General features: G+C 30.3%; 1 protein-coding gene across 2 annotated transcripts; it reads right to left on the reverse strand.

Moving 5' to 3' along the window:
* On the reverse strand, nucleotides 1–27,908 carry LOC119687729 (unconventional myosin-VIIa). Of its 2 annotated transcripts, XM_038102162.1 has the most exons (15): nucleotides 27,667–27,908; nucleotides 14,596–14,859; nucleotides 13,404–14,525; nucleotides 13,191–13,332; nucleotides 12,742–13,115; nucleotides 10,129–11,013; nucleotides 4,751–4,951; nucleotides 4,297–4,682; nucleotides 3,928–4,132; nucleotides 3,452–3,853; nucleotides 2,537–2,647; nucleotides 1,475–2,476; nucleotides 1,045–1,410; nucleotides 261–992; nucleotides 1–205 (listed from the first exon to the last, which is right to left on the reverse strand). In XM_038102162.1, exons 1-15 carry the CDS (start codon nucleotides 27,688–27,690, stop codon nucleotides 20–22), a joined length of 6,402 nt encoding a protein of 2,133 aa, XP_037958090.1. In that variant the 5' UTR covers nucleotides 27,691–27,908; the 3' UTR covers nucleotides 1–19. The 2 variants fall into 2 exon arrangements, with proteins under 2 accessions (XP_037958090.1, XP_037958091.1); XM_038102163.1 differs by lacking the exons at nucleotides 1–205; nucleotides 261–992; nucleotides 1,045–1,410; ... (4 more) ...; nucleotides 4,297–4,682; nucleotides 4,751–4,951 and having other exon boundaries at nucleotides 9,718–11,013.
* Nucleotides 27,909–27,924: the final 16 nt, after the last annotated feature.

Consider the following 27,924-nt stretch of genomic DNA (forward strand, 5'->3'; position numbering starts at 1 on the left):
TTAAAGATAAAATTTAATTTTATTTTTGTGATTTTTCGGAAAAGTATTTAATATATGAGGTAAGTAAATCATCAATTTTGTAGCCATGGGTAGTGCTGCATAATAACTTATCAGCTCCAATCATATTACCGAAATGAATATGGAAATATGTATTACCAGAACTCCAGAAGCTAAGCTCATTGTAATCATGAGATTGCAAGATATTCTAAAAGAAAGTATTTTTGAATTTAATTATTTAATTGGAAGTATTAAGACTGTACCTTCGTCTCAACATCGATTATGTGGAATCCGTGACGGTTAATAGCAACCAATATAGTCTCTGGTAAGCTCTGTGTATTCGTTTGGTTCACCAGAAAGAATGTTGAACCAAACATTTTCTGCTGTTCTAAAAGCGTTAAGAAGTTGTGCTTAGCTTGAGTTTCGTTCAAGTTGAGGTCATTTAGTACTTTTATATTGTTGGAAATTTGTTGCTTCCATTCTTGAGATTTCATTAAGGGAATAACGTCTTCAGGTACCAGATGTGGCAACACGTCATGTATACGCTGTAATGGTGCCAGCATATCACCATGATCGGCTTTGTAAATTAATGCAGCGATTTTGATAGCCAGTTCTTTGCTGATCTTGTAGTAGCCGTTCAGATACTTCGGTAGTTCTTGTGGGTAGTAGAAAATCATATCAGCATTCTTATCCTTGCCTGGAACTGTGTTTAACCATAGTTTCTTCATAAAATAAAGCTGATACTGGCAACTGATTTGTGTTTCTGAGTTGCGCGTAGGCATGTTCAATTTTACCCATTGCATCAGTTCGCTGAGGAAGTCAAATATAAACACATTCTCTGGAACAGAGAAGGCTTTATCACTAATTTTAACAAATATACTGAATCCTTCGCGTGACCTTAAGTCTAAACGGTTAGCAATGCTTTGTGATAAATCAGCACCTCGTGTAAAAGACTCAATTTCAAAGGCTTCCACAGTATTGTCTGGAAAATAAATCTATAAGAAGACATTAAAAGTATTGATAACGTTCTTCGAATTCATTTCTTACCTTATGATATATGTGCATGCAACGATGTTGTATACCTTCGACTTCAACGATGTAAGGAGGAAAAAGTCGTTGCCCATTTGTAAGTGTGCGCTTAATGCGCTTCAAACACTCCGCAGCAAGTACATGTGGTCTGCTACGCAAAAACTCATACAGCTCCCTTATAACTAAGCTGGACGGAAAAAACACTCCTGTAGCCAAATACAACAAGTCCCAACCACGTTCTTCGCTGTGCTGCATGCGATTATCGGTTAGCTGTTTCATAAGCTGGCAATAAAGTTCATCTCTTAGACTCTCGTCAGTCAAGGCCGGCGCGAATATTAGATCGGTATTGACAGTTTGTTTACCATGTGGTATATCACCCATGTACTATACAAAGATATAAAAATAGGAATATAATAAAAAAGTATATTCATTGAAATAGATTACTAACTCTTAGCACATTCTGAAACATAAGAACTGCCTGCTCAAATAGTTCTGATTTTTGTTGTAATTGTTTAAGTAGTGGAGCTTTTAACAAATCTCGAGAATGACGCCAAAGTTCCTCGTCCTTTGCTCTAGCTGTATGCATATGCCCCAATTGTGCTTGTATTGTTACCCTGAAATGTTCCTTTGCAAATTTTTGCAACGTGTGCATACGCTGTCTCTGTACGGTATTGTAAATGGTTGCAGTTTTAAATTTTCTTTCTTTCTCATGCTCCATGCTATCCTTATAGATCTGTACAATTTTTTTTGTTGGTCTCGCTAAGGTTGCCAACACGTTTACCACCTTTGTAAGGAACAAACCCTTCTCACCGTTGCAAGTGCCGTAAGCAACTTGATTACACACATCTAATACTTCAGCACCAGTTACGCCAGTATCAAACTGTACCAAATCTCCTTTCTCCAAACGTAGGTGAGTGTCTGCTTCTAATTCACTTGGTTGATAGTTTTGAATTGCTATACCATACTTAGAGCGTAGTTTCAGATTATCCAACATATAATTTATGAGCACCGCGACATCGTATGACTCATAACACTTAAACACAAAGTCCTCATTTTGCACTGTATCTAAGTGTAGTTCCGCAATATTCGTACCTTCATCGGAGACCGCATATACGGTGGCTATTTCGGCGTAGCACAGCTCGGCAAGCACCTGTTCAGTTTCGTCTATGAAATATACCCCATTGGAGTTTATTGCAATGACTAAACTGTCAGTCGTCAATTTCGGTCCAGTAGTTAATACAGCTTCAAAGAAACGTGAGAACATCATTGGCCAAGCGATTTGTGCAAATAAGCAGATGTCTTCTTTGGCTTGGTATTGTGGTGCACGTGTTTTGACATATTCATTACTTAGAAAAGTTTCTCTTATCAGCGACTCCCACATTTTCATAGCTTTTTCTCCGGTTGACAACAAGTCTTTGGGTACTATATCTGGAATCAATTTACGTAAGATCTGGAAGGAAAAATAGACTTATTATTATATTATATTATTATCTTATTATTATATACGAACTGAGTCATCTAAAATTGCGCCATTTTCCGCATAATACTCCAATGCACAAATCATTGCAATGTCCTTTTCATTGCGACATCGGTACTCCCCATAATTTAAGCCACGGGCGATCTGCAGAAATATCAAAAATTACTCAACTGATCTAATGACGTTGTTTTTTTTTTGTTTTTTTGATTGGAACGAATATATTACTATTATAAAAAAATATTATATTTATAATATTACAATTGCGAAATAACATATCTTGTTTTCTATTTGATACGAAGGGGTGGTATAAAATATATGGTAAGTTTTAGAAAGGCGACTGTCCTATTTGCTATTGTCACTTAATTTTTTAGTTTTTAAATACAAATTATTGCTTATTCATATAATCAGACGAAAACCTTGCAAATTGTCTTTTAATCAGAGTTACTATATTGCGTGGTTAATAATGAGTACATAATTTGGGTTAAAAAACAATAACTATTTATCGCACTTTTGAAAGAATTTTTCCACTATTGTGTTGGTGTATTACTCGAGAAGTAATGAATAAAAGGAAATACGTTTGTCTCTGTGATTTATATACGATGAACTGATGAGCACCAAAATAATCAAATAATTAGTAAATATGACACTTGAGATATCTAACGAATGATAGCTGCATGCAAAAAGGATATTTCATTCCAAACAAATAAAAAGTAAAAACTCTTTTAGAATATATAAAGGCACTTGCCAATCTTGGAAAAAATTATACCAATAGAATAATTTTTAATGAACATAAATAGTTTTTATACTGTAGTATATTGTTACAGCCGATTAGTCAACATTGAAAACGATAGACAACAACTAACCCGATGTGGAAATATTTCTTAAAGCCTAATATATAAATACAAATTTATGCATGTAGCTTTACCTGATCTATCATATTTCTGTTACCTGCTTGTATATTAAATGAGTTGATAACTGATCTAGTGCTGGATCGTACCACGTTGAAAACATTTCTTTTCGCATATAAAGTTTCCAAGGTGCCTTTCTTTCATTATGTCCTTGCTCTTTCGTGTACTGTTCACAATTAGAAATAGCGTCTAGTATGTGTTCACGTCCATTACCCAAAGACATAACCTTGTCATATAGTGAAACTACAATTGAAAAACCAAAATAATCAATCAAACCCATGTGTTCGGCTAGCTGGTGGATGGCTTCTTTAGCTGTAGATGCTGAGTCCACTTGGAGCTTTTTCACATTCCCATCCATAAGGTAAACTTGCAGAGCAATAGGTGATTTATTACGTGTCGCTTGTAACTCCAGCCAAGAGGGTGGTTGTGTGCGTGGCCCATTCTGTATAATAATAGAAATATGTATATAACAACACCTGGTGTACAAAATGGTTATAAATATTTCTTATTTCTTGCCTTCATCGTGCGATCTAAACGGTTTTCACAATATGGAGCAAATAGTGTTGGACCATTACGTATAAAGCAACGTAAGTAGTTTTCGAAGCGCTTACTTGGTGGAAAGCACCCAATGCAAAGCGACAGCAATATCCAACCCTTAGCAAAAGATGTTCGGTAAGGATTATTGGAAAGTTGCTTACAGATTTGTGATAAAATTTCATCTCTGAGGAGAAAGAGTGAAGAAAATAAGTAAAAATTAAAAGTTTGTCGGACACGAATATTAGCTATTAATTGATATTATTAGTTAGTTTCAGTTAACTGTTAACAACTGCTTCAGATTATTAATCAATTCTTCACAGTTTCTTATTTTTACTAACTACTATTAACCTTAGATTTGGTCTCAATATGCCATGTCCAATTATAAAATGTAATTTATCCAAGTTGCTATTTCGTATAGTGATCACTTGCTGATAATATTCGAGCTCCTCGCTATTGTCCAAAGCCTTGCGCAGCACATCTGGTAGCTTTGTTTTTCGTTTCAAAGTTTTACGTATGAGACGTTGATGATTTGTTTCACCCATTGACTGAAGCGCATCCTGAAATTCCTTATTCTGCACAACACTCTTGGAAAGATTTTGTGTCAAACGCTGCATAACGCTAGATTTAATAGTCCCAAATTTGTTATGATCAGCAACAGGATCAGCTTCAAAGTCCTCGTCGTATTTCGCTTCAGCCATATCACCCATGAAACGTAATATCATTACCCAAATGACCTAAAATGTATAAGGAGTTAATATTGAAATATGGGCGTACTCGTAGGGCGATGAGAAATTTGTAATACCTGTGCCGCAATTTCGTCGATTGGCAAGTCATGATCCAGAAGCGATTTTTTCAGTGGTTTCTTGCTGTAATGTCCAGAAACAGTAGAATTGAAATACGTAGCAGCAAACTTGGCAAAGCTGTACTCCGATATGTCCAGTTGCGTTGCTTTGGGCTTTGGCATACGTATAGTACCGCCAGTCGAAATTGCCTTTCGTAGGGGCTGCAAAACAAATAGAAATGAGTCAAAATAAAGTCAAAAAGATTACAAAAAATTTCACTCTTGTATAAATACAAGTAAACACTATGCGTAATGTCACTCAGTCTAACATTAGCGATTTGTTTACTCTACTTATCATATCTATAAGCTCTGCGTTTATCTAACCGCCACTTTGGCGAATACGCCCCTCTGCCTAGTATCCCTAATATAGATAGAATGGCATTAATTCATTTAAATAGAATGCAAGACATTTGACAGGCAATAATCTGACCTGCTTACTGCCAATTTTTTCGGATTGAAGTATTTAGCCGTCCGTCGACTGTTGGTTGTTTACCGCACAGCCAACGGCAGAAAGAAGCATTTATGGTGCGTATTTGAGAGCACTTGTCGGTGAGTAGTGGGTTGTAAATTAGGCATTTTATCATATTTTTAGACGGTTTAAAAAAATTTATGTCTTTTCATTTCAGCGCTGAACTGATAAAGTATTTTAGTAGTTTTTAGAAATTCGGTAAAAGATAAGTGGGCTTACTAGGTAAAGCACTAAGACTTGGAGTTCTCTTGTTGTAGTTTAAATACCATAAAGTTCTAAAGATTTCTACATTTAGTCGGTATTCGGAAGTACGCTTGAAGGTTTGTGGAAGACTCACTACAGAAACTAGCAATAAAAAATTCGATTTAATTGTTTCCACTGTATTGGTAAATAAAAATTTTAATACACATAAAATTAAATAATTCAATTAAATAATTTAAATTAAATTATTTAAATTATTTAAAATTTGAATTAATATATTTTTGTTTGATCAACTATATTTTTTAACTATTTGAACATTTTTTTCACTCATCACTAAGCGGATATATGTTAAGGTTTAGTTCAGCAGTTTTTAGTGGTTTGTTCAGATAAGCTACAACTATTTACTATTAACTATTTATTTTTATATGACACTATTTATAGCTAATAAAAGTACTTCTACACCGGAGAACAAAGAGCCCCGAAATATGTCAATTTTAATTAGGCAAACATCGGAGCCAACACATAATTTCAGTCGTAAAATTGGTAATAAAGCCATAAAGCTATAAAACTGTAATTATGGTGAGTATACTTCAGGAGGAGTGATATTATATCATATGTACAATATGGAACGATGATCCATATTAGTGCGAATTGATAGTTCTAAAAATATGTATTAACAAATAATTTGATACAGTAGATAACAAAACACAATAAAATAAATTTTTGACAGTGTATGATTAATTAATAAACTGTGAGGAAAAATAAAAACATAAGATGATTAAAATGATGAAGACAAATAACTCGTATTTGGGAAAATATTAAATAGTTTTTAGAAATGTTCATTGTATGAAAAAATATAATATGTAAAGTTAATTTATTTTTTAAGACTTACAGTTTTTGAATGTGAGTATTTAAACCTTTTCAAAAGCAATAGATTTTAAGCGACTGTCGCATATATAGAGTAGTGTCCCATGGAAGGATAACTAATAGGGTCTTGAAATGTTATTAAACGATCATGGAACAGCGACTAATCACTACAGGCAAAAATTTGTTGTAAAAGAATGATTATAACTTTAAAAAAATGGATTTCGAAAAATGAATTTGAAAATTACGATTATGATACTATATGAATATGCATACATATATAATAGATAATAGTAATGTTCTCTCATGAAAGAAAAAACCTAATTCTGTTATTATGAATATAATATTAATGATATATGTTGTTAAAGTGTCGTAGCTATAAATGTACAAAAGAGATAATAAAAGACATTTTTGACACTGACTATATCACACTATATAGTTTCTGGACTCTGTTGATTGTATTATAAATATTTAACCAGAAACTGTACTTATGCTGTGGCTGAAGCAGAGATGTTGTATAGTGAATATAGTGTATAGTGTTAAAGTCTCGGTCGTGTTAGAAAGAAAAAAAAATTGTAATTTATTAAAACTGTAATATAGAAGTATAATTGTAAAGGCTTGTTAAATATTTTTTATGTTACTTTTAGAAATCAGAAAGTCTGCATTATATGAAGTTGTTGCTGGGCTTTAAGAGATTACATGGCATAAGTGCTTTGCTAGAGTGTACAACTCATCTATAAAGTCTTTGGTGTTAATATATTGTAAAATCACCAAATTCTAATAAGAAATATAAAACGAAAGCCTAAATGAAGTCTTTTTGCACATTATTATTTGATCGTGATTAAAGAACTTTCTGACTTACCGTTCTTTTACGTCCAAAAACATTTAAATTTAAGTTAAAATTTTTATTTTCTTAGGAATTGTTAATAGAGTCATCAAAACTAAATAGAAGGAAGACTAACCAGAATCAGATCAGAATCAGAATAGCACGAAACCATATGACATTTTTCATTTAATACATATGAGGAAAAATATACAATAGGTTTGATATTATAGTGATGTGGCTCTTGCCCTGTTAAAAAGAGTATGAAAATGCGTGGTTGTATTTTGGTATGATTACATATGTGTTATTTGCTTCAAATTATAGGGTTATTTATTAATAGAATAGGTGCAGGGAAATTAACAAGCCATTATATGCTCTAGGAAAGAAATCTTCCTGGTAATAGGAAAATGAATCATTTGGATAATATAAGGTCAAAAAATATCTGAGCGTTGGAGTCTATGAAGAAAAAACTGATATAGAACAATAGACCAACCAAATTTTAGTCATACTTAATATCAGGAGAAGAATTAGAAACAATTAATCTGGCTCAAAGTTTTTGAAATTCCACTAGTTGGCTATGTTGGCTACGGCATAGCAATATGAGTCTAATGACGATAATGCAATATGAGTCTAATGACGACATATGCAAAATAATATTTTTATAAAAATATTTCTTATATATTTTCTTATATTGAACAAGATGTGAACCGTCGTTATGATTAGTAATAGCAGTGAATATAATAGAGATAAGATCATACATGTCTATTTTAAGAAAGGAGTACATGGAGTTTATGGAGTACAAAATAAGTGAATAGTTTATAATTCGAAAGAAATTAAAAAGTTGATTGCGAGTTCTTAGGTCTACTATCATATTTTTAAATAGCATTTATTGTGTTTGCTTTTATTTTGATATGCCTTAAAGTTTGAATATTTAATTTGGTGTTAAAAATTGTTGTAAATGAACAAATAGCTTTAAAATAATATAGTAAAGATATAGTCTCGATTTAAATAAGTATTAAATCATATAAATGACGTTTCATCTGATTGAAATACATATTTAAAAGCCAAAGTTACTCATCCAAATAATTAATGGTAGGGCACCACATAACTGTCTTATGCTAATGCTTTTTTAACTACACTTCTATGATAACAGCATGCATGCATTATACGAGCAGACAATACACTAACCGTAACCATTACCACACAAAAGCAGTTACATATACTATAACTAAATTATTCGAATAAGCAAAAAATACATACGTGTATATATAGTTCAGTAAACACAACATAAGAAAAATAAATTTTCAATATTTTTTAATATATATTTACAGATTTGTGCTTTATTTACAAATTGTGGTACTCATATTTCCCATTTTAGGAGTGAAAAAAATAAAAAAAAATTGTGATTGTCTATGAAAATATTTCTCAGGATAATATCAACTTAATATACTATATATATGTAATATTAAAATAATTTATATAATTTTCGGTACATTTATTTCCAAAGTTTATTAATACTGCAGTTAGAGAGGAAGAAGAGTTCGAAAAGACAGTTAACATAATACTAATAAAAGTCATGAAAGGGGTACACAGTTCAAACATTCGAACCATATTATACGTTTTTTTTGGGGTCCGAATGTTTTTATATTATATTATTATATTTTCATATTATAATTAGAAAATAGTAACTTAAAAATTTATTTGCAAGATTCTGTAATTAGCTTAGATATAAATTTTACGAATCAGAATTAAGCTATCAATAACTTTAAAATCAATAACTTTATAGGGATGTTCGAAAACAAAGCTCTAGATCTTTTTCTCTATTTCGAATGTTTTTAGCTATAAAATATTGAATTTTATATATATCATATATAATAAAATTTTTATAATAAAATTAAAAATTAGTTAATATTATATTCGTTTAAAATTTTATTTGTAGTGTTCGAAAACAATTCATTGTAAGGAAAATATTTTAATATGTAAAGCAAAAAATGTAAATGATATTACCATAGATTGGACTCATTTAATACATAATATGTTTAAATTTTAAACTGTTTTATTATACTAAACATGCTTTTTAATTTAGAAATAGAGAATACTTTGACTTTCGAACTTTTAAGTTTCGAATTTGGGTTGAATAGGAAGAATACCATATCTGTTTCTTGTTACTTTTATCATGTATTATAGTGACATAAAATTATAGTTTTAATTAATAATAAAATAATTCAGTATTACATGAAATTTTTAATTATTCATATTTGGCATCAGTTGTAGGTACACACTTTGTATTTCTTTGCTCTTAATTATTTTTAATTATATTATATAATAGTTTGCAACTATTTTCCTATTGAAATTACCTTTTCGAACAAGTGTACCTTTTGTTTTTTTTTGAATATGTATAATATTATTTAATATTATTATTTTAATCAAAAAGCAATCTTCTTGCTTTGCAGAAGATATTGAACTTAAAAGTAATACTAATATTGCGTATTCGAATTAATTTTCGAATAACAATTATTTAAATAAAAGAAAAACTTTTTGAATTTTATAAACTCTCAGGTACCGACTAGATTTAGTTTTATATTATAAGCGTTATACGGACTTTCTTTTTACTAACATTCGCTATAACTACTTCAACTACTAGTGTTAACAAAATATATTAGAACTACAGCGAGTTTATATTCAACTTAGATTATTCAACTTAATTAATTAACAAACTACTTATATACACGTATGTATGTGTGTATGTATGTACATAAAGGCGTTAAAGATTAATATATAAAGTACTACTAGATATACTCATATGTATATAAACAACTATAATCTTGTCTGATTTAAGATTTTCCTAGGTGGTGGCAGAGGTGCTTCATAATAATTGACTGGACGTGATAATAATTTCGACGGAATATTTTTTTTAATACGTAATTCCCGTTCGAACATTAAAGACTTCTCTCTAACGTTAGGACCTATAGGACCACTCACATCAGCATCATCCAAAAATCCAAAAACATCATCCACAATTTGTTTTGATGACTCCACGTCTATGTAGTTGTTGTTATCGATATTCTCTATATTGCTACTGTTACCATTGCTACTATGATTATTAGGTAATGCTTCTTTACCATTTACTGTTGCGGTACTGCCATTAACTGCAACGCCATTTAAGGCTTGCAATCGTCGTTGATGATTGGCCTCAGCTGTAGCTTGCCAATGTCTGTCTCCAGTTTGTTTAAGTTTTTGTTCTTCCATCCTGCGCAATTGATGCAATTCGCGTAGTTTCATCAGACGTTCACCATGTTTTGCTTGGAATTGTTGTCGCACTAAACGACCACGACAATAAGACTGTAGTTTGGTAATACGTATACGCAACAAGGAAAAGCGATATGTTAGTTCTTGCGCTGCTACACATGCTGCGAGACGATGGAAACCCCGTTGCATTACCTTAAAGTCACGTCTTTGCTTGTGACCGCGCCAGGTCTTTTGTATTGTGACCACTGCTTGACGATATTTGCGTAGGTAGCGCATGAATAATACTTTTCGGAAACCACGTTGCAATGTTATAATCGATTTTAGTATTTTACGTGATCGTTCGGTCTCTAAATAGTTATCGTCACAATCTTTAAGAAATACCTTTAAGCGGCCGAACTGGTGATCTGAATTCTTTGGCAGTAGTTTTTTGCAAATTTCTTCAGTAACACTACGATAATTATTTTGATTAATTGGACTCTTGCCTGGTAGTAGTAAACGATATCTCTCTGCGAAATCTTTATATGTATGACGTATTGGATAACCTGCGCGACGGATCCGCGCTGTTTCCATCATTCCAGAGTAACGTAGTTGACGCACGCACAGATCTTTGTCGAATTGCTGAAAAATAAGAACAAATTAGATTTAAGTTTCAATTAAGCCTTAAAACACTAGTTTTACACATTACACAAAAATTGTCATCTTAATTTTTCATATGCTATTGTATCTTTTTGTGTCATTTCAAAGCAGTAAAATATATTATTTTCGGATATAAATGCAAAGTGACATTATTTTCAGAATACAGGGATAAAACATTTCAAAAAATTTGCCTTAATATTGCTCGTATGTAGGCTTGCACTTTTACTAAAATATATTTTTTATACAGCAAAATAAAAAAAATAGGACGAATGACTTTTTGCCCTTTAAAAGCAATGATATTTTACATTATTTGCATTCAAGAGTATATATATCGAGCAGAATAAAAACACTTCAATTAAATTTATATTAACATTTATTACTTAAACACAGTACATATCACTTATATTTAATAGCCAACTGAATTAAACGAAAGAAGAATTATAATTAAAACTATTGTCAAGTTTTCAAAAATAATCATTTTTGTAAATTACTTTGATTATTTAATACTATTAGCGTAAATAGCTCATTAAGACTATGAATGTACCTTTAATAGAACCATAAACCATTGCTGTTTCAATAATATAGTATAACAGTTGGTCTGAAGAGTCCCTGCTCTGATTCATACATATGTAGTGCACTCGTTTTATTCATCAAAAAACTCTTCCAACTTGAATATAACTATTTCATTGTTTGTCTTTGTTTTTTACGTTTTTGATCTTCTTTATCAAATAAGTGGAGGCCTTTATGATTCCACGGATTTATAAGTCAAGGCACATTTCTTTCTTTGAAACAACATTTTGAGATTAAATACGTGGGTGTTATAGGATAGAGATAAAGCATATGCAATTGAAGATGCAATTCGGATGATCCATCGTTATTATCGACTAGTAGCATTTTTTGTGATTTCATTTGTTATAGAATTTTTGTGCTTTTTAGTTAGTCAGTAAATAAATATAACTTTTAATATTGCAATACTAGAGCGCATCCCAAAAAATAGGTGCCGATTAATATGTCGTTAGTTATATTGGTTGACTTTTACAAATTCGCATTCATGTACTTAGCTGACTGCAAAGTCTCTCCGAAGTGTATTCATAATTGTATCAAATAGTTTTATGTTAGTATTATCCATAGTTTTATATCGCATGAAGAAAATATTAGTGTTGCGCTTGAAAACAAATAAGCAGCGCTTTGAATATATGTCAACGCGATAAATGTCAAAGAATTATAACAAAAGTACTAATAATCAAACCAGTACGCACTACGATGATTGACATGTTGGAACGAATTTTTTTCAAGATGCGAAATCCATATATCAGACCTATATATGATATATGATATCAGGTACACGTTTTCAAAAGTACTAATAATTAAACTAGTAGGCACTACGATGATTGACATGTTGGAACGAATTTTTTTCAAGATGCGAAATCCATATATCAGACCTATATATGATATATGATATCAGATACACGTTTTCAGTGCACCTATTCAATATAAAATAATTGAACTAAAATTTTTTATTTAAAAATTCAAAGATTTGTTTAGTCTGAAGAAATTAATAAATTCAAATGTTAATATGCCCTGAACAAATCAATAAGTCTTAAGTCTTATAAGTCTTATAAGCTTGCGAAAAAAAATTTAATTGAACTTCAATGTACAAAAAATAGGCAACAATTTTCAAATAAGTAATGTAACTGAATTCTCACTTACGTTTGGTTTCTTGAACTCATTCGGTTTGATGCATCTTATGAAGAACGGATGAGCGGATGAAAGAGTACGCATGAGCAAATCTAAGGAGTTTCGGAATTTAACTGACAGAGTGACTTGTTTCTTTGTAGTATCACTCGGCACATCTGTCGGAAATATACCAACTAAAAATTTATTTGTAGATTTGCTTATAACATCACGCAAATCAGTGCTGAATGCATCACGATTCTTCTCCAAAAATCCATGTGGGTTGTACATAACCACTCCAGCATAATGACGTATGCCAAATAACGAAGGTTGGTTTGATTTGGGCTTGACATATATGGAACGATTTCCGTGCTGAACATGGAGTTTTTCCAGTAACGTGTAGTCAGTGCCTGTTGATTATAAAAATCAGTTTAGCTTGTAGTGATTGATGTTATTGGTAATAAGAGTACAAAAACTATACATACCTTTAGGGAATTTAGACTCTTCATCAATAAGTGACATTATATTTACGGATTTCATACCGATTAAGTCGAGTATTTCTTGATTGTCTTGAAATTCAATGTGCTGCCAGTTTATGCCCTCGTTTTTATACTCTGCTTGTTCCATCTATGAAAAAAGAATATTGATTTAGTTTATTTTTAAGAAGTTACCATTAATCTATTCGATATGAAAATTACCTTGAAAATATGTTTAACGAAAAACTGTTGTAGATTTTCATTAGCATAGTTTATGCACAATTGTTCGAAACTATTATTATCAAAGTTTTCGAATCCGAAAATGTCTAGCACTCCAATAGAATTGACAAACTTGCCCGTCTGCTTATTGATGGTCTCATTTATGCGTTGTACAATTCTGATGAATATTCCGCCATATAGAGATTTCACAAATGCATCGCGACCCTCAATAGCTGTTTCCTTTGATAAACTTGTGACTACATGTTCACCGTGAACGAAAATAGTTCTTTGCGTAAGTGCAGCAGATAGTGAATCCTTTTTTATTCCTAATAGTTTAGCAACCCTGTTCAAATTGAGTTCATCATCAACTTCGGCAGCGTCCATATTTTGTACAACAATAGCCTTAAAATACATATTTCCTAAGTGTAAAATCGCCGCGAGTAGACTAAATATACACCACGACTCTTCCGGTTTAAAGGATAGTACTTGCATAGCCGCGCGCATATCAATAAAATCTTTGGCATCATTTTTACCGGCTAAGTTTCCACTGCCACCTTGCGCCAGATAAAAGTACTTGGTTGGGGATGTCTCCAAGAGTTCCAGTTTATTGCGCTCTTCTTTACTTAAACCAGCTAACATACAATAGAATATGTGATAGTTTCTTTCATCCCGGTTTTGTGAGACAATGCGCGACTTTTCTAATAAATATTGCTCGATTTTGGCACTCTGTATACTGCCCTCAGCAGTGAATCTAATATCGATGTATTTACCAAAGCGAGAGGAGTTATCATTGCGTACAGTTTTGGCGTTACCAAACGCCTCCATTATCGGATTGGCTTCAATGATTTGTTGTTCTATCCAGGAATGTTTGCCACTAATAGCAGCCAAGTACTGTAGTATGAGTTTTGTGCTCTCGGTCTTGCCAGCACCAGATTCACCACTGATGACTATGCATTGATTTGCTTTATCACGTTTCATTTCCTGGAATGCATTATCACTAATCGCAAAAATATGAGGAGGTAGTTCGTTGATTTTCTTGTTCCGATATAAATTAATTTCACGCTTTGTATAGATAGGCAGAACTTGATAGGGATTTATGGCAACCAACATTGAACCAGTGTAAGTCTGCAATATTATAAAAATAGTTGTCGAGGTTTTATAAAAGTTACGAGGTTATTAATATGTGGATACTTACATAAATTTGTTTTTTTTTATAACGCATTTCTAAATTTCGTAAAATGGCATATTCTTGTAGATCTCCCAATGTGATCATATCATCAACTCCATTTTGTGATGTCAAGTGCATTGCTTTCACAATATCACAGGAGGGTACCCAAAACTGTACGTCGTCATCTTTGCAGATTAAAGTTTTTGATTTGTCTGTTCGTATAATTCGTGCCCCGAAAGGTACCGAGAATTCACTGTTGTTGTTTTGAGTTTTGACCCAGACATATTCTCCCTGCAATTTAAAATAGAGTGAGGTGATATAATAAGTTATTCACATTTGTTTTATTTTATTGCAAACGTGTAGAAAATTTATAATAAATTCTCTAGTAGGATATTCATGACTATAGTGAAGGGTATTAGAGCTAACTTGTAAAGTATATTTTTTAGTATGTAATTTAAATGAAATTTATTATATTACAAAAGTTCACTTTTGAACAGATGGAGGTTTCTTACATTAGTTTACATCAGTCGATTCTGTTGTGATTAGCAGATAATGCAGATAATGTCCAGGTTTGCACTGATTGTGGAGGTTAATACAGAAAATTCTAAGAGATTTTTATTAACTCCCGGCACACATGGGTGTTTATAATGGAATGATTGAATCAGGATACGGCAGCATCGCTGGCTCCTGTGCACTCTCCAACTGAGATGAACGACTTTCAACGCTCAAGTGCATTAGAGCTAGCACTGAGCTAGCTATCTTTCATCGAATCAAGGGTATTCTTATGTGTATAAACAGTAATAATGAACTTGTGTTTCTTTTGTTTGGAACTACATACAAATTAGAATAAAGTGGAATAAAGCTCTTAGAAATAATAAACTTTATCAAAATGCAATAAATTTTGAGAACTAAAGTACTACATGACCAAAGCACGTAGGTTCTTTGTTTTCTCAGAAACTTTTATTGATTCTTTTTAATTATTTTAAGCAGCAGTGAAAGTTTTAGCGAAACGTATAATTCTATATAAATCGTGAGGTCTTAGTCTTATTTTTAGTCCATACTAAATAATTTCAGCTGGTTCCCAAGAACCATTTCAAATAAAATTGCGGTTTGATATGCAATTAAATACTAAAGTTAGTTATCCAAACTATTATGACAAATTATTTATATTAGTCAACAGAACGTTGTATGGATTCTAATATTTGGATAAATTAGTCATGGGACGGACAGACGGATAAACGATCAAGTTACACGACGTATGGGGTTCACATAATATTGTTTTGATATTACACTTTAAAATTGCTTTAGTAGAATGCATGTAATAATTATTTTAATATCACGAAACCAATCTACATAAGAGAAACTATTAAGTTTAAGATCATACCTTATTAATCTATTCTGAAATTCATAAAATTTATTGACATGGTCGCTCAATCAGAGCTAAGATGTCATTTTTTAGATTCTCAATACCGATTAATTATAATACTTGCTGTTATGAAAAACTATGTTTATTTTGTTCATTCAAATGAATATTTTATGATTGCGGATAATTTTAAAAGTGACAAAATCTTTTACATAGAAGCAGACGAATTAAAATGAATCCATATTCCATAAAATTCGTATGGACGAAGAATTACCAACACAGATTTGTACTAAAATCAAATTTCAAATTTTTTTTGGAAGAAAATTTTATCTAATAAATAAAATCTTGTCCAATCCTGACTAATTTGGACTGACACGGCTTTTTGAGTTTGATATGGACTTCATCAATATTAAAGTGATGACATATAATAAAATGTACTACTATTGAAAATAAATTGCAAATAACACAAATAGAAGAGGCGACAGGAGAGGTTCAGATTTAGTAATGACATGAAATTTTTATGAATCCATACGATTATCCATTTTAGATTTCCATTCGATAGTACAATTTCAGTGGTATTTACCAAACAATCAAACAAAACGGTCATTCAAGGCATCAAATTTCTAGTATAAATTTCAATATTTAGAAATACTTTCCCACAAAAATAGTGGTTCTCTAGTAGAAATATTTCTGAAGAAATGCTGCAGTGATGAGACTTATTATTTTTTTTTTTGCTATAGCTGGAGCTGTGAGACAGTAAGTTCACAAGTTAACTCTCAAAAGACTATTATATCCGCAAAAAGTCATTGGATAGTATAACAGTTGGTCATTAACTCCTGAGGTGAGATAGAACCGCATTTTCTTAAAAAAGAACGAATGTGCTCTAAAAATCATTGAATCTCATCGGTATGTAAGTAATTTTTTCTCAAAAAAATTGATATGGATATGGAGGACATGTCTGGCTTGTGGCATACAAGTTTTGCTTTAACTTTATTGCAGGGGATCCTAGCTACAAGGATCTCACATTTTGTCACTACTGCATTTTATATGTGGGGTGACATTTCTCAAATTCCTTAGGTGCAATACACTTGTCTTAGGTTTCCTTAGGTGCGGTACTCTTGTCTGCCTTGTGAAGTCTTGGTGTCTTGTGGAGAAAATTTTAAAGGTTGCTGTGTTTCACACTTAATGACAAAATTTTAATGATATATTGACAAAATTTTAATGGAAATTTCAATGACAAATGTCGTTTTTAAAGTCATTTTTCGAACCTTGTCTTAGTGCAATTCAAGGGACCAAGGTAAAAGTAAAAAATACAATATATGCTTCTATATATGAATTAAATTGCCTGAGATATGAGAGTAAAATAGTACGAATTTAATCGACGGGAGTAAAAGATAATATAAAGACAACCAATCTGAAGAGTTGGAAAATGGTAGGAAAAATCATGTATATGTATGATTTCAGAGTGTACAGCAGATTAAAAGGTGATAATAATTTGTCTCATTGTTGAGCAAAGGGTAAATATTGCCGTAAGTAAAAAAATATAAAGATAAACCAGAAAGCAATTAGTACTTCATAATTGTATGCATCTAATAACAGTTCTATTAAAAACAAGCTTTACAATTATTTAATAAAACTACACATTTGTTTTTTTTTTTTTTTTAATTTTTTTTTTCAATAAAACATTGAATCTTTCATTTAGAAACTAACAAGAAATGAATTAAATCTTAAAACTAAATTTATTTTTTCCCTAGACCATTGCTTTGGAAAAAACTATTAACACTAAATAATTTAAAATAAAATTAGGTTTAAAATTAAAATCAAAATAAAAATTAATTCAATTAAAATTAAATTAAAATTAAATTAAAATTATTGCAGTAGAATATAGCACTATATATTACCATTATTATTGTAGAATATAGCACTATATATTACCATATTGCAGCACTATTTCAAACAAATTAAGTTAATCCTGGCAAACATTTTTCGAGAAATATGGGTGAAACCTGTGAATGGTTCTTCTATTAGTTTAAACAACGAAATATATATATTCATTTAATTTTAATATTTGAATTTTCAGAAAGTATATATAACTATTGTTGTGATCAGCAGCTGACTTGCCTATTTTAGAGACAGACTCATTATCCAACGTATAAGATATAGATTAAAACAAAATCATCCAAACTGAACTATTAAAAGCCAAAAAATCCGTGAACATTAAATGTCTAAAAATCGATTTGAACCATTTGTAATAATATTTCTCTCAGTAGATACGAGTAGTAATTTTTGAGATCCTATCTATTACTACAATAGACTTCTTTAACTATCACTTAAATGCGGTGATTTTTTGGCAGCAACTGTTCTCTGATATTCGTTTATCCGTAATTTAAATTATTTGTAAGTAAATAAATTATTTTGTAAATGAAAGAAGAAATCTGCAGAGTTCTTAAATCAGGCGACTTCCAATATTCCAGCACATGTTGTTCTTTTTAATGTGATCACCTGTTGAGGTCATAGCTAGCTTATGATTTTGGTAATAAATTTTCGCGGCTTCGTTTTGAAAAGTGATAAGAATATTTTGACAGCTGAGAATTATATATTAGGCAGAATTACATAGTTCAAATAAATAACTTTCACTTTCGTAGAAAGTATGTGCTTTCTATGAGCTCACCTTTATAATTTTAAAGAAAATAACTTTCATCGCATGAGCACAGAATGTTCTGATTTTGAAGATACAGTAAATCAGGTATTGTCACAATGACAAGCAAATGATATCATAATGCAAAAATAATGACAAACGTCAAATACTTAGTTGAGTGCTATTTCAAATGATTTCATTTCATTATAAAATGATTATAAATAACATTAAATCAATGGTAAGTGCTTAAAAATAAATTAGTTCAGGTGTAAGTATATAATCTCAAACATATCAATACCTACGTACTTCTATGTTTATACGATTTGTGTTTGACTACTGTTTGACTATTGCTTCATTCACTTTTAGAAATCTTATCTGCGGAATGCATGAAGCATGTTGCTTTTGAGCCGTGGATTCTGAGATATATCGCATAAGGTGATTAAGTCTTACCATATGTCGAAAATGGTGTGAGGAAGAGGTTGAGAGGAGTGCAGGCGCTTAAAACAATCGTTCCATTATCAGCGCGCAATCAAAGTAGGCAACACGCTTTCACTGATTATAATATCGCTCATATTAAGTAGTCATGCTCCGCATTTTATCAAATCGATCGAATAAATCCACTGCCGCCTCTGCATGTCATATGGGTGACGTCTCTCGTGATCCACCAACTTTACTAGTCGCTGCCAATACAAACACACACTGACCATTCATTCATTTAAGTAAATGCATTTTAGTTCAGTTCCTATTCGAATGAAAGTTTTTTTTCGCGGAGGTGGAATGAGGTGAAAGGAAGTGCATTCTGCTGCGAATCAAAGGGTTGCCAACGTTTCCCACCGGGTACATTGCATTTCTTATTGTTTTTCATATCGAACTGATTTTGTTTGTTTCTGATATATTAGTTAATTTTCTTTATTCGTTATTAGTTCTTTTGTTTTTTTCCCTTTGATAAAATTTTAATATCTTCATGCCTTTGATTAGATAATAGCGCTAATTATGTGTATTTATGGAAGCTAAAGTTGTCAGAAAAGCAAATAAAATGCGGAATATTTTTAAAACTTTTTCAATTGAATCACAAAAACAAAAAACCATCGTTGTGTGCGGTTTATTTTCAAATTACTTGGGAATTTTTAATATATGTACTCATTACTTTAGTTGCTTTTACTAATTATTTTGTCTCATATTCAATATTAAATTTATTATTTACACACTTTTTGGTTGGGCCTTTCTTATTGTATTTCCTTCGCAAATGTTAATTGATAAATTTGGAATTTTGGAATTTTGGTATTTCGTATGAACAAATGATTTCAACGGAACAGAAGTCACAAAAAGAGATAAACCTTCTAGAACTGACAGAAAACGAATCCAAGCTAATAAATTATAGAAGTATGACATTTTTATTTGGACTTTAGACCGACTAGTATGGTTATGCGAGTAGTTTGCAAATTTAATAAGTAACTGCAAATAAGTAGAGTATAAATATAGAATGCACTGGCAGTCCATTTAATAACTTCCATGTACCTCAATTATCGATTTTACGCCGTTTGGCTATCACATTCCTCGCAAGAACCCTAGTATAGAAGAGTACAGACTAAAGCCATCCCGCCGAATTTAGGTAATTTAATAGATCTTTCGTCTTCACCGATGAACAGTCTGATAAACTATCAAAGAAGTAACTTCCTAAAATCCTACATCTTCTGGACGTCAAAGCCGGACATGCACAGAGAAAATGTATAATGGTTTCTTTTTTTTTGGGTTTCCACAACTTCTGCAGTGAGGATTACGGGGAATGCGCAGTTTCTCTTTGTGGGTTCCTATACACCAATGACCAGAAAGAATTGCAGTAAGCCTTGTAGTGTTCACGCGGTCTCTTTTAATGAATATAGTATAGTATGAATTATTTTCTCTATTAAATATTTAATAAATAAAATTTAACAATTAATAAGTAATATTTATTAGTTTTGCAGACACGATGAAGAATGGATATGCATTAGACCAAATATTTGGTATTTATAAGTACAAAGGATGGCAAATAGCCATCATATGCAGTATGGTAGAATTTTTTGCACTCGTAGGATCATATCATTAGTAATTACTTCACTGGATAGTAAGATTAAATATTTGCAAATATATTAAGATGACATTTTCAATGTGAATTTCAAATAATTTAATAAAGCACATTGTATTTATAAGCTCGAAAAACATGAGATTTGTTTTAAAAAAAAAAATCAATATTAAATTGATAGACAATTAAGAATGTTAATGTGAATTGCTTATTATAAAATAATAAAATAAATAAAAATAATAAAATAATAATAATAAACAATAAAAATATTGTTTCCAATTGCCAGGACAAATTTTGAAAGTTAAGCTTTAAGCCTTTAATACCAAAAAAAGCACTTGTTGACAAACACTTTATCTTTCTTTCTATATGTCTGGAGTGGTTCCATGTTTCATAGCCGTAGTACAAAATGGGTGTTATATTTGTGTTGAAGATTCGCAGTTTGATCTGCCTCCTGTGTTTACTGGATCACCATATGTGGTTCAGATTGCCAAACGCGACTTTCACTTTATTGATACGAGCATCAATATTTTCATCAGCTCCACTCTTATTTATCACAATGCTTTACAGGTGAGTAAAAGATTTAACGCATTCAATTTCTTCTCCACCATTTACATGCAACCATACATTTTAAACTGCGCTGTACCCGCTCGACAGACTCTGCTTCTTCGCTTATGGCGAATATCATCTATAACAATTCATCAAGTCTGTAGTTTGACAACAGAACACTATCGACGAATTCTTAATCTTGTAGAAACTCAAACAGTACCTATTAGATACCCCTGCTACTTTTAATGCTCTGCTGAGGATATCATCTAGCGTGAGAATAAATATATAAAAATTGGCTTACACCTGTTTTGATGTCAAAAGACTCAGACAGCTCCTTTTTGTGGATCACACGACACTTAGTATAATTGTGCAGCTCCTTCAAAAGGTTTATAATTTTTTCTACCATCTACCTTTTCGAGAGTGCTGCCCAAATGTATGGTCGGTTGAAACTATCAAAGGCTTTTTTGAAACCTAGGAAGGCCACATAGATTGTAGCTCTAAACTCGTTTGACTGTTCGAAGATAATGCGAATTGTATTTATCAGATCAATGCCTGATCTATTCTTATGGAACGTAGATAATAGTTAAGATATTATTTCTCTATGTTTCATGCATCAAGTTTTTTTTATGTTTTCTTATTTTTTGCCTATACTTTTTCAGTGCTAATCTATGTGACTAGCGAATTAGTAACTGTTGCTCTGCAGTCACCTATTATTTTGTAATTAGTATGTTCGAAATGTTCTGATTATTGCATCAATTAACAACTGAGAAAATCATGTTCGTTTTTTAATGAAATGTTATTGAATAGAAATTTTAGTGCTCTTCCCCTCACCTTTCAAGAACATATGTCCAAAATATTGGCAACAACTTTCGAAGATTACTAATCAGTTAAATTCAAGCTAATCTTCCGATTTTTATTGCTTTGAAATTGCCTTTGATTGCTCGCTGGCAGCAAAAAACGTGACACTAAAATTTCCGAAATTAATTTAAAAAAAAAACATTTAAGATAAATGAGTGCGTAGTTCCATAAATGTTTTCATTTTATAGAACCGAATTAGTTCAAAAGTGATGGAAATTTCTTTAAAATATTCAGTAGTGTGTTGCTTACAATCTCTACGAGATATTTCCTATAGAAGTATCATATCAGTTATGAGGTTTCTTCTAAAGACACATAATTTTAAACACAGATCAGTCTATATAATATATATAACACAATTTTTTGTTACATGCTAGGTTTATTAGGTATGAGATTTGTCAAGATTTAAGCATACTTGAAACAATTCACTTTCCAGTTATTAAGAGAAGTGCAAGTTCTTTAAGTCATAATATTCACCTGCAAAGAGATCTATTGATGGCTAGTGAAGGAGTGTTCATTGTTGACTTCTCACTAGTTTTTTTTTATGAACTACCTCGTTAGTAAATATATTAATAAACATTTAAAAAATATAGAATAATGAAAAGAAATTCATTTGATCAATTTCATATTATTATATATAAATATATATATATATATATATAATATATATATATATATCGTAAAAACTTTAATTGCTTGAACAGACGCACAAAACTTTTTTTTGAAAATAGTTTGTCATTATGATTTATAAAATTTGTTTTCATCGGAGGTGCTGTTAGTTTTCCCACCCAAAGTACAGTTAATCAATTTTCCGAAACAGATCTAATAGGACTTTCGCAGTAGTAATCGAAATGACGCTACTGTCATTTATAGTGACTATAAAATAATATGTGGTAAATATATGTGATATGTGATAAATGTTATTACTTACAGTTTAATATATAATAATATGTTTGCATTTTTATGAGTTCATTAACGGCCTAAAATCTTACTTATAGGGCTGCAATTTACAACCAAAACGTGAGAGACGTACGGGACAAGACAAATAATGCTCTTCAGAAAAAAATACTAAGTGGATTGATAAATGCTGCCACAATTTCCCGTTGGCATATTGCGAAGGAAACTGGATTGAGTATATTTTTATTTACCTAACAAAATTTACTTTTTAGTTTCAATTATTAAAATGAAATCGAAAAATATCGAAAAATTAAAGAAAATACCTACAAAAATAATATTACATTTTGTAAATGATAAGCGCATTACACACAATGAACTGATCTATATTGGTAAATATAAGGAACTTTAAATATTTAGAAAGGATTAAATTTCGGCATAAATAAATAAAATAAATTCATGTCCATGTTGAGTGGCTATGCATACATCCTTTTGGAAATTAAAAATACTTTTTATTTTCGTAAATCGAATGGATTTGTCATGTGTTGTGGTTACCTTTGCCTGAAGAGGAGAGGTCAAAATGAGAGTCACTGGCTCTAATATTTTAAGCTCCTTTGATTTTGCGGACTTAAAATTTAATTATTTATTAAAAAAATATTATATTTTATTAAAATAATAGCAGCCAAATTATGATACGTGAACTTAAGTTGAAAGCTAAGTACTCCTCTTAACTGATTTACCAACTATTGTGTTTTCAGATAATTTTAATTTGTTACTAGAAATAATCCACGATATGTTTAGACTAATAGTTTTAAACTCAATAAAAATGCAGCAATATGTGCCATTTTTATACAAAATCTATACAAAGTTCATTAAAAAATACGCTAAATTGGTTCAACAAATCCTAATGTAAGACATACCTAAAATAATTAAAAAAAGTGATGACATCAATAGCACAAAATCGTGAAAATACTCGTGAGTTCCAAAGCGTTGTTTTTTCAAAATATATCAACAAAAAAAAAACGTTTAAGTCTGTCTTGAAAATTATATCTAAATTATATATAAAGCAAAAGTACTCCATATGATTTTTATAGTAATCACCTCCAATAAAAATATCTGTGAAATTTTGCAGCGTTTAAGTAATCCAATGAGATTGCAACATAACGTCTCACTGGAGGGATTATAATATAATGTATATAAGATTATAATAATACGAGTACCAACGCAAAATTAAAAATTAAATTATATTAATTTTAATTGAAATTAATGGAAATTAACTTTCATGTGTTTTGATATGATCAAACAAAAGACTTATTTATATTTTTAATAATATTTTATCTTTTGTCAATCAAACGATTGACGTAGCTAAACTCATCCAGTAGTAATTCTCAAAACATTAGGTCCACAAATTCAATGAGAAAAAAAATTTTCTCATAATAAGAAAATAAAAATAAAAATGGAAAACAATAAAGTCGCTTAAAGCATAAATCAATTGATACTTTAACCATTGAGACCAAATCGAAATTTTATTATCCTGACGGAAAAGCCATCGCTGCCATTGTGTGTCATACGTCAGAGCGCTCTAAGAAATCGTCAAACATAACAATGAGCCATAAGCACGTGGAACCCTCGCATATACACACATACACGTATACACGCAGGTCTAAGGATAAATAAGCAATAACCAACATACACATCCACTCACATATGTGGATGGCGCTGAATAAGACGACTGCCAGTAGCGCAAGGACATTTGCATATACATATACACTTCAGACGATAACAAATATAACAAAATCATTTCTGAAACACTTTAGATACTGCGAAGCGAGCTCAAGTTCAGTTCTTTAGTTCCTGTGTATCCTTGTTGACAGAGGCGGCACGGCATGTCCATATAACAATGCGAGAAAAGGACGAGTTCGCGGCGAACGAGGACCAGAATATCACTGTGTTGAGTACACGTTCATTGCGTACTCAACACAATTTGCGTGTGAGCTTATAATTTTTGGTATCTTCTTCATATATTTGGAATTATTTAGTGCAGCTGTCGTTTAAAACTTTACCACATATACAAAATATAATATAATATAATATAATATAATATAATATAATATAATATAATATTATATAATATAATATAATATTATATAATATAATATAATATAATATAATATAATATAATATAATATAATATAATATAATATAATATAATATAATATATAATATAATATAATATAATAAAATCTTATAATATAATATAAAATAATATATATTATATGGTATGGTATATTATATTATACCATATAAAAAAAGTAGTATAATATAAAAAGTGTTATAATATAATAATAATACGATGTCATACATAAAACAATATTTATAAAGAAATATAATATATAAAAAATATATATAAAATAATAAATATAATATAATATAATATAAACATAAAATAATATAAATATAAACATAATATATAAAATAATATAATATAATATAATATAAATAATAATATAAATATAATATAAATATAATATAATATAAATAAATATAATATAATATAAATATAATATAATATAAATATAATATAATATAATATAATATAATATAATATAATATAATATAATATAATATAATATAATATAATATAATATAACCGTTGCCATTTATTTTATTTAAAACGACACAAGTGATAAATTTTTTCAACAATAAATGAGATGAAGGAGAAATACTGTAGTCGAAAATGCGGTAGCATATCCAAGAGAGACTACCTTAAATGGGATGAAGTAAACATTTTTATAATTATAATATATTTTATATTCTAAGGAAAACAGAATATAAAATATTCTCGTTACTCTCTCTACCCGTTCCTGAAATCCTGACGATTTAATATGAAACATTGTGAGTAAAAGCATATATCTTTTCAAGTACTCGTATATTAGGTAAATGCGGAATTAACTGCAATAATTACGTTATTTTAATGGTAAGTTAAATACATTTTATCTTTTTTGAATAAACAAAGTTGCAAGTTGTGCAACAATAAAATTCTATGATAAACAAAAACAAAACCAGTGAGTCATTTTACAATATCCAAACAATATACATTTATGTGTGTCCACTCTCGAAGATATAATCTACATAGAGTGTTTTATTTCAAAATAAATTATATTCGAAAGGTGACTGCTACGTGGGAGAAGAAGGAGTAACAACTTCCATGTAAGATTATTCTTCATTATGTACCAATCTCTTGCAAAAGACATCTAGAATGAGTTTATATGCAATAGTTTTATTCAAGATTTATCAATTGTGAACAAATTTTATATATTTAGTTCTTAATACTATTGGAATCCATATTTAGTAGCTGACTAAATAGTATAATCGAATAATGTCATACATTTATTGAGGTTTGTTCACATTGGAAATATATTAGCATGTAGCGAATCTACTGATCCAACCACTTATATCTTTTGAGTGGTAATTATATATACCTTATTTACATTTCATATGTTAGACATGAATTACATTGTTAGATCCACGACAGAATTTGCTATTACATCCACACCTAATCAAAATTTGTAAACATGACTAGACCTAAAAACCTGATTTGTATTAAGTAAAGAAAAATTGATCCAATTTTGATATGAGTCTGATTCATCCTGATTAGAATCGATTTGATCGGTTTGATTCTCTCAACCAAATCAGCGATGACGTGATTCTCCTAAAACGCATCTGATCACAGCGGCTGATCAGAATCTGGTTTTTACTACAGATAAAGTATTCGGATAATGGATATATTTCGGTTTGCATTCTCAAGAAATTTCCAAATAGAAACGTAAAGAGTCGTATGCTTCAAAAAACGTTAATAGACATTTATTAACTTAGCCCGAGCTATTGCACATAACATAACTAGTGACGATAAGTTATGGAAAATTATCTAAAAGAATCCAGTCCTAAATGAAGTCCTGTCGAGAACATTTCAAATAATGTTGTATTTAACACCTAATAACGAAGTCTAAACAATATATTAAGTCTATAGCTGAAGGCCTCTGTAGCCATAGCTATATCTATACATGTTAGTATTAGTTTTATAAACTGAACTATCATTATTTTTAAATAAAAAATAAATAAATATTAAGTCCAAGTTTTAATCACGTTTAATCACCCTGCACACAACTTGAGTATGACTTAAATGGGAGAACATTTGCACTATAGTTAAGAATAAGTAGAAATCAGATAATGCTCAAAAAATATTGAGATATTCCAGAGATAAAGTTTAATAAATTTGATCAGAATTTTATTTTTATTAATAGATTCTTCCATCTTATGGTTTTATTATAAGCATTTCTAGTAAGTACATTATAATAATGTAATGTATTTAATTATTTCAATAATAAAAAAAATAAATTTATTATATAAATAATAAAATATAATTTTTAATCAGTAATAAGTAAACGGACTATTGCCAGAATTTTTAAATTGAAGTCGAACGAGCTTCGGTAAAATCTACTTCAGTTTCATAAACAAAATTTTTTACTACCTTAAGTTTTCGGTACCACGATATATTTTTTTTTTGTGATATCAAATCTTTGATAAAATTGTATCCAAAAATAGGTCTACATAAATTTCTATATGCAGCCTATGGTTTTTTATCTACTAGAAAATTTTCCAGTATCTTGCAAAATCATAAAAAACACAGATATTGTTCATGTAGAGATACTTGATGGTATCTCGTAGATTCTGACTTACATGGCCACTCTGGAATTGTGACATTTTCAATTATTTTTGAGGTACAAGTATTCAGATGTGTTGATTCCAATGCTGCGTACTCAAATGTTTCACACTACAAACTTGAATTTTAAAGTAAAAACACTTCGTCTCATAAACTGTCAATACTGGGCGAAATTTTTAGCTCATTTTTCTAAGCATTCTTAAGCGAAACTTTAAATAAAATTTGCAATTATTTGTAGAACTTTTATGTAATTTCTCTTATTTTTTTTATTTTTT

The sequence above is a fragment of the Teleopsis dalmanni genome, chromosome X, assembly GCF_002237135.1.
Source record: "Teleopsis dalmanni isolate 2A chromosome X, ASM223713v2, whole genome shotgun sequence".
Taxonomy (NCBI): Eukaryota; Metazoa; Arthropoda; class Insecta; order Diptera; family Diopsidae; genus Teleopsis; species Teleopsis dalmanni.